Genomic DNA, 8,543 nt, shown 5'->3' with positions numbered 1-8,543 from the left:
TTGAAAGTGTTTTTTCCACCTCTGCAGTCTGCAGTGTAATCTCACTTCTGTGTTTCTCATCTGCTTTTTCAGGTTCCTTACAAAGGTTGGAAGAACACTTTGCGTCTCCCACCCCCTCGATAAAGCATGGGTGAGAAAATACATCAAACATCTGGATGAGAGGAAAACAAGACATGACTAAATCAGGTAAATTATAAATGATAAAATGACATTGATTGCACTTCTGTACACCTAAAGGCTTCTTGCCCCTCTTCTCCCCCCTGCAGTATACTGTGGGGGACAAATAATTTCACTTTAAATGCTTCAACAACCTTGCTCATCACTGCTCCTCCTTTCTGCAGGTGTAGAGAGGAGTGCACTCGGGGAAAAGACGGCTGAAGATCAAGAAGCGCCGACGAGAGCTGAAGACGTCAGAATCATTTCCATTTGGGTCCCAGTCTTGTACTGTAGCAGATCAAAACAGTTAGAGAAGATCCGATCTGTCAGATCATTGAGGAATCATCACTTCATCGTGTTTATTGTTTGCCATGCCAGTGAATCAAACAAGCTAAATGTACAGTTCTGTGTTTCTTCTCATTCGTGGTGAATACTTTTGTGAATGGCTCTTTTTCCTGGAACTAGCAGCGACGGCCTGTTGTTAGTGTTGTTGTAATCATAAGACTGTAAGGTGCTTGAGGAAAATGTCACTAAATGATATTTGACCAAATGTTTTATTTAAAGTTTGTCATTTTAGTGGTAACTTGTACAAAATGTAGATATGTGTGTGTGTGTGTCAAAACTACTGTTGAGATTTGTTCTAAAATAAAGTTTGATGTGATTTTTAACTTGTAGTTGCTGTTTTTCACTAACTCACATCACATGACTGCATCCTCTGCACAGAGCTCCACTGCAGCTTCTCTAACATGTATGAAAAGATAAAACACATATTAATGAATGACCTTTTAAATAGATGCACTTTGTCATCAGCACTATGTTCTTAGTTCTAATATAGGAAATACTTTTACACTACAATATTAGTCATGATGCAGTGAATAAGGTGACAGGAAAAGGACTCAAAGGCAGATGAATGAAGGCTGACAGGATGAGTTCAGTGAGTTATTGGATGAATGAAGGCTCACTGGCAGGTACAGCTCCAGGTAGAGGGGCAGAGAAATAGTAGCTGTAAAGCACAAAACACACGGCATGGTATATGAACTGAGAGGCTGTTGAGGGAATGAGATGCAGGTGGGCAGGTGAGCAGTTGGGCAGGTGGGCAGGTGGGCAGATGGGCAGGTGGGCAGGTGGGCAGGTGGGCAGATGGGCAGGTGGGCAGATGGGCAGGTGGGCAGATGGGCAGTTGGGCAGGTGGGCAGGTGGGCAGGTGGGCAGGTGGGCAGATGGGCAGATGGGCAGGTGGGCAGGTGGGCAGATGGGCAGGTGGGCAGGTGGGCAGGTGGGCAGATGGGCAGATGGGCAGGTGGGCAGATGGGCAGGTGGGCAGATGGGCAGTTGGGCAGGTGGGCAGGTGGGCAGGTGGGCAGATGGGCAGATGGGCAGGTGGGCAGTTGGGCAGGTGGGCAGGTGGGCAGGTGGGCAGATGGGCAGATGGGCAGATGGGCAGGTGGGCAGTTGGGCAGGTGGGCAGGTGGGCAGGGTCGATGAGGAAAGTGGGAGCAGGTGTGTAGATAGAAAGATGTGAAGGAGAATTCATGAGAAAAACACAAACACTTACACTCGGCGGCGGACGTTAAAGGCCCTTTTCACAGCAGCCATTTTGACGTGTCATAGAAGGGTAAACACAGGTGTGCTTGATAAAAGTAACTATGGTCCTGTTCTATTTGCTGTGTCACAGCCATTCCAGTGAGGCAGCATGCACAACACCAGGACCCCGGCCCACCTGAATGGAACAGGGCCATAATTAAGGTTAGCTGCCTTGACAAAGGGCCTGTAGATGTGGGGCTCCGCTCTAATAGTCTTTGTTGCTCAGGAAGGTTCCTAACTGAGTGAAATGACCCAGAAGTATGAAGAGGCAGCCACGGTGAGAGCTGGTGGACTTCTCTACATGTTAAGGAAAGGAGCTTCAATGCTTCCTTTCTTATCTCCTTGAGTACACTGGACCGTTCATTACCAAAGGAACGGACATAATGCAGTCCCACAATTCCTTGAGGCGACAACATTTAAAGCGACACACGATTCAGTCGTCAATACAATCTGCAAATTAAAAACAAACATACTGGCCAATACAACAACACATACACGGCATGAAGACATACACTGACACCACAGAGAACACGAGAAAATACAGACATGCTGAAAGTTGTACAAAACCACAAACGTTTCTGGAGGACACAAAGAATATAATACACACGTCAGTAATCAGTAGAAAGATAACCCTCGGTGTGCAGCCAATAGCTCCAGCAATAATCTATAAGAATCATGCAGTCAACGTTAGAAGTCAAATAAACATTCAACAAAACATTCACAACTCAGGGCTCACTTACTTGTTCTGGAGCTTTTGAACGTGGCACACAGTCTTCATCAGCAGATACAGTTTGCTCACCTGCCACGTTCACAGCTCCCGTGATTCTGAGCTTTACATGTGCTGATGAAGCCTGTGAGATACGCTCAGAAGCCCTGAATCAGGCGAGTAAGGGGACCTTGAGTGGAGATTGTTTTGTCAACTGTGTCTAAAGTCAAGAAAAATGGTCAGACACAATAAAAACATAAACATCATTTGTTGCTAATTTCCCAGCACCGCTGATGGATCGTATCACATTGCTTGTTCTTAATGGATTTCTTTTTCTTAATGTGACGTATGTGAGGTCAAAGTGGAGTGTTGAGCTCTCTCGACCCCCGCGATACTTTCCCACTTGGGAATGACATAAAGCTAACGAATGGAGCATCGCACTAATGCATGCATGGATTGTATGAAGCGTGGAAGGCATTTCTCATGAAATGCCCTGATCTGCCTCAGGGAAGCATTTGGAAAGGCACGTTGGGACATTTTGGCAAGGAACAAAAGAGAGAGGAGTGAAGAGGTAAAGGGCTGGGCACGTGCGAGTGTGGTGCCAACTTTCTCCCATTTCCAGTCATTGAGCACCGATCACACTTTCACTTTCACTACAAAGCTGTATAAATACACCTGCAGCTCTCCTCCTCACAGCAACACCTTCACACTCCTGAAGAGACTCACTGAAGAAGCACACGAGCTCACGCCTACGAACAAACAGAGACATGGCCTCTCGCATTGCAGTTCTCCTCTTGCTGGGTGTCGTCTGCGTTGGCTTTGCAACAGGTAAGACACACACTCTGCATGAGCAGTGACACAGATTCATATTTCAGAGTGCTTTCAGTGCAGGTGTTAGGTGATCTTTCAGTTTGAACCTGATACATAAATAAATCCACGGTCTCTTGATTTCATCCTACATCTTCGGACACATCTGCTCTCTCTGATGAATTTGTTTCTCCATCTTCCTGCAGCTCAGATGCTGCTGGACTGCTGTCTTAATGTCTCTAACAAGCCCGTGCCGCTCCAAATCCTTCAAAGCTACAACATTCAAGAAGCTGGAGATGGTTGCAAAATCGGCGCCACTACGTACGTAAAATATTGACATACATTCATCAGCAAAGGAAAGTTCTTTCTGTAGATCCTTTGCTGAGTGCTTACAGGAGCTGGTGGCTCTCCTTTTGAAAGTGTTTTTTCCACCTCTGCAGTCTGCAGTGTAATCTCACTTCTGTGTTTCTCATCTGCTTTTTCAGGTTCCTTACAAAGGTTGGAAGAACACTTTGCGTCTCCCACCCCCTCGATAAAGCATGGGTGAGAAAATACATCAAACATCTGGATGAGAGGAAAACAAGACATGACTAAATCAGGTAAATTATAAATGATAAAATGACATTGATTGCACTTCTGTACACCTAAAGGCTTCTTGCCCCTCTTCTCCCCCCTGCAGTATACTGTGGGGGACAAATAATTTCACTTTAAATGCTTCAACAACCTTGCTCATCACTGCTCCTCCTTTCTGCAGGTGTAGAGAGGAGTGCACTCGGGGAAAAGACGGCTGAAGATCAAGAAGCGCCGACGAGAGCTGAAGACGTCAGAATCATTTCCATTTGGGTCCCAGTCTTGTACTGTAGCAGATCAAAACAGTTAGAGAAGATCCGATCTGTCAGATCGTTGAGGAATCATCACTTCATCGTGTTTATTGTTTGCCATGCCAGTGAATCAAACAAGCTAAATGTACAGTTCTGTGTTTCTTCTCATTCGTGGTGAATACTTTTGTGAATGGCTCTTTTTCCTGGAACTAGCAGCGACGGCCCTGTTGTTAGTGTTGTTGTAATCATAAGACTGTAAGGTGCTTGAGGAAAATGTCACTAAATGATATTTGACCAAATGTTTTATTTAAAGTTTGTCATTTTAGTGGTAACTTGTACAAAATGTAGATATGTGTGTGTGTGTGTCAAAACTACTGTTGAGATTTGTTCTAAAATAAAGTTTGATGTGATTTTTAACTTGTAGTTGCTGTTTTTCACTAACTCACATCACATGACTGCATCCTCTGCACAGAGCTCCACTGCAGCTTCTCTAACATGTATGAAAAGATAAAACACATATTAATGAATGACCTTTTAAATAGATGCACTTTGTCATCAGCACTATGTTCTTAGTTCTAATATAGGAAATACTTTTACACTACAATATTAGTCATGATGCAGTGAATAAGGTGACAGGAAAAGGACTCAAAGGCAGATGAATGAAGGCTGACAGGATGAGTTCAGTGAGTTATTGGATGAATGAAGGCTCACTGGCAGGTACAGCTCCAGGTAGAGGGGCAGAGAAATAGTAGCTGTAAAGCACAAAACACACGGCATGGTATATGAACTGAGAGGCTGTTGAGGGAATGAGATGCAGGTGGGCAGGTGAGCAGTTGGGCAGGTGGGCAGGTGGGCAGGTGGGCAGGTGGGCAGATGGGCAGATGGGCAGATGGGCAGGTGGGCAGGTGGGCAGATGGGCAGGTGGGCAGGTGGGCAGGTGGGCAGATGGGCAGGTGGGCAGATGGGCAGGTGGGCAGATGGGCAGTTGGGCAGGTGGGCAGGTGGGCAGGTGGGCAGATGGGCAGATGGGCAGATGGGCAGATGTGCAGATGGGCAGTTGGGCAGGTGGGCAGGTGGGCAGGTGGGCAGATGGGCAGATGGGCAGGTGGGCAGGTGGGCAGATGGGCAGGTGGGCAGGTGGGCAGGTGGGCAGATGGGCAGATGGGCAGGTGGGCAGATGGGCAGGTGGGCAGATGGGCAGTTGGGCAGGTGGGCAGGTGGGCAGGTGGGCAGATGGGCAGATGGGCAGGTGGGCAGGTGGGCAGGTGGGCAGGTGGGCAGGTGGGCAGATGGGCAGATGGGCAGATGGGCAGGTGGGCAGTTGGGCAGGTGGGCAGGTGGGCAGGGTCGATGAGGAAAGTGGGAGCAGGTGTGTAGATAGAAAGATGTGAAGGAGAATTCATGAGAAAAACACAAACACTTACACTCGGCGGCGGACGTTAAAGGCCCTTTTCACAGCAGCCATTTTGACGTGTCATAGAAGGGTAAACACAGGTGTGCTTGATAAAAGTAACTATGGTCCTGTTCTATTTGCTGTGTCACAGCCATTCCAGTGAGGCAGCATGCACAACACCAGGACCCCGGCCCACCTGAATGGAACAGGGCCATAATTAAGGTTAGCTGCCTTGACAAAGGGCCTGTAGATGTGGGGCTCCGCTCTAATAGTCTTTGTTGCTCAGGAAGGTTCCTAACTGAGTGAAATGACCCAGAAGTATGAAGAGGCAGCCACGGTGAGAGCTGGTGGACTTCTCTACATGTTAAGGAAAGGAGCTTCAATGCTTCCTTTCTTATCTCCTTGAGTACACTGGACCGTTCATTACCAAAGGAACGGACATAATGCAGTCCCACAATTCCTTGAGGCGACAACATTTAAAGCGACACACGATTCAGTCGTCAATACAATCTGCAAATTAAAAACAAACATACTGGCCAATACAACAACACATACACGGCATGAAGACATACACTGACACCACAGAGAACACGAGAAAATACAGACATGCTGAAAGTTGTACAAAACCACAAACGTTTCTGGAGGACACAAAGAATATAATACACACGTCAGTAATCAGTAGAAAGATAACCCTCGGTGTGCAGCCAATAGCTCCAGCAATAATCTATAAGAATCATGCAGTCAACGTTAGAAGTCAAATAAACATTCAACAAAACATTCACAACTCAGGGCTCACTTACTTGTTCTGGAGCTTTTGAACGTGGCACACAGTCTTCATCAGCAGATACAGTTTGCTCACCTGCCACGTTCACAGCTCCCGTGATTCTGAGCTTTACATGTGCTGATGAAGCCTGTGAGATACGCTCAGAAGCCCTGAATCAGGCGAGTAAGGGGACCTTGAGTGGAGATTGTTTTGTCAACTGTGTCTAAAGTCAAGAAAAATGGTCAGACACAATAAAAACATAAACATCATTTGTTGCTAATTTCCCAGCACCGCTGATGGATCGTATCACATTGCTTGTTCTTAATGGATTTCTTTTTCTTAATGTGACGTATGTGAGGTCAAAGTGGAGTGTTGAGCTCTCTCGACCCCCGCGATACTTTCCCACTTGGGAATGACATAAAGCTAACGAATGGAGCATCGCACTAATGCATGCATGGATTGTATGAAGCGTGGAAGGCATTTCTCATGAAATGCCCTGATCTGCCTCAGGGAAGCATTTGGAAAGGCACGTTGGGACATTTTGGCAACGGAACAAAAGAGAGAGGAGTGAAGAGGTAAAGGGCTGGGCACGTGCGAGTGTGGTGCCAACTTTCTCCCATTTCCAGTCATTGAGCACCGATCACACTTTCACTTTCACTACAAAGCTGTATAAATACACCTGCAGCTCTCCTCCTCACAGCAACACCTTCACACTCCTGAAGAGACTCACTGAAGAAGCACACGAGCTCACGCCTACGAACAAACAGAGACATGGCCTCTCGCATTGCAGTTCTCCTCTTGCTGGGTGTCGTCTGCGTTGGCTTTGCAACAGGTAAGACACACACTCTGCATGAGCAGTGACACAGATTCATATTTCAGAGTGCTTTCAGTGCAGGTGTTAGGTGATCTTTCAGTTTGAACCTGATACATAAATAAATCCACGGTCTCTTGATTTCATCCTACATCTTCGGACACATCTGCTCTCTCTGATGAATTTGTTTCTCCATCTTCCTGCAGCTCAGATGCTGCTGGACTGCTGTCTTAATGTCTCTAACAAGCCCGTGCCGCTCCAAATCCTTCAAAGCTACAACATTCAAGAAGCTGGAGATGGTTGCAAAATCGGCGCCACTACGTACGTAAAATATTGACATACATTCATCAGCAAAGGAAAGTTCTTTCTGTAGATCCTTTGCTGAGTGCTTACAGGAGCTGGTGGCTCTCCTTTTGAAAGTGTTTTTTCCACCTCTGCAGTCTGCAGTGTAATCTCACTTCTGTGTTTCTCATCTGCTTTTTCAGGTTCCTTACAAAGGTTGGAAGAACACTTTGCGTCTCCCACCCCCTCGATAAAGCATGGGTGAGAAAATACATCAAACATCTGGATGAGAGGAAAACAAGACATGACTAAATCAGGTAAATTATAAATGATAAAATGACATTGATTGCACTTCTGTACACCTAAAGGCTTCTTGCCCCTCTTCTCCCCCCTGCAGTATACTGTGGGGGACAAATAATTTCACTTTAAATGCTTCAACAACCTTGCTCATCACTGCTCCTCCTTTCTGCAGGTGTAGAGAGGAGTGCACTCGGGGAAAAGACGGCTGAAGATCAAGAAGCGCCGACGAGAGCTGAAGACGTCAGAATCATTTCCATTTGGGTCCCAGTCTTGTACTGTAGCAGATCAAAACAGTTAGAGAAGATCCGATCTGTCAGATCGTTGAGGAATCATCACTTCATCGTGTTTATTGTTTGCCATGCCAGTGAATCAAACAAGCTAAATGTACAGTTCTGTGTTTCTTCTCATTCGTGGTGAATACTTTTGTGAATGGCTCTTTTTCCTGGAACTAGCAGCGACGGCCTGTTGTTAGTGTTGTTGTAATCATAAGACTGTAAGGTGCTTGAGGAAAATGTCACTAAATGATATTTGACCAAATGTTTTATTTAAAGTTTGTCATTTTAGTGGTAACTTGTACAAAATGTAGATATGTGTGTGTGTGTGTCAAAACTACTGTTGAGATTTGTTCTAAAATAAAGTTTGATGTGATTTTTAACTTGTAGTTGCTGTTTTTCACTAACTCACATCACATGACTGCATCCTCTGCACAGAGCTCCACTGCAGCTTCTCTAACATGTATGAAAAGATAAAACACATATTAATGAATGACCTTTTAAATAGATGCACTTTGTCATCAGCACTATGTTCTTAGTTCTAATATAGGAAATACTTTTACACTACAATATTAGTCATGATGCAGTGAATAAGGTGACAGGAAAAGGACTCAAAGGCAGATGAATGAAGGCTGACAGGATGAGTTC

At 45.7% G+C, this 8,543-nt stretch overlaps 1 protein-coding gene across 1 annotated transcript; it reads left to right on the top strand.

Moving 5' to 3' along the window:
• The first annotated feature begins 6,864 nt into the window (after positions 1 to 6,864).
• On the top strand, positions 6,865 to 7,936 carry LOC115013715 (C-C motif chemokine 19-like). Its single transcript, XM_029440186.1, has 4 exons — positions 6,865 to 7,062; positions 7,248 to 7,362; positions 7,527 to 7,640; positions 7,796 to 7,936. The coding sequence occupies exons 1-3, from the start codon at positions 7,002 to 7,004 to the stop codon at positions 7,633 to 7,635; spliced, it is 285 nt and encodes a 94-aa protein (XP_029296046.1). The 5' UTR covers positions 6,865 to 7,001; the 3' UTR covers positions 7,636 to 7,640; positions 7,796 to 7,936.
• The last annotated feature ends 607 nt before the right edge of the window (positions 7,937 to 8,543 follow it).

Source organism: Cottoperca gobio, chromosome 9 (assembly GCF_900634415.1).
Source record: "Cottoperca gobio chromosome 9, fCotGob3.1, whole genome shotgun sequence".
Classification (NCBI taxonomy): Eukaryota; Metazoa; Chordata; class Actinopteri; order Perciformes; family Bovichtidae; genus Cottoperca; species Cottoperca gobio.
The sequence above is the reverse complement of the archived record's forward strand: the minus strand, read 5'-3'. Positions and strand labels throughout refer to the sequence as shown.

Bases quoted from the DNA above. Each gene is read 5' to 3' on its own strand.
- LOC115013715 (XM_029440186.1), top strand. From the start codon at position 7,002: ATGGCCTCTCGCATTGCAGTTCTCCTCTTGCTGGGTGTCGTCTGCGTT. The intron at 7,063-7,247 runs GTAAGACACACA...ATCTTCCTGCAG, and splicing joins CTGCGTTGGCTTTGCAACAG to CTCAGATGCTGCTGGACTGC. The intron at 7,363-7,526 runs GTACGTAAAATA...CTGCTTTTTCAG, and splicing joins TGCAAAATCGGCGCCACTAC to GTTCCTTACAAAGGTTGGAA.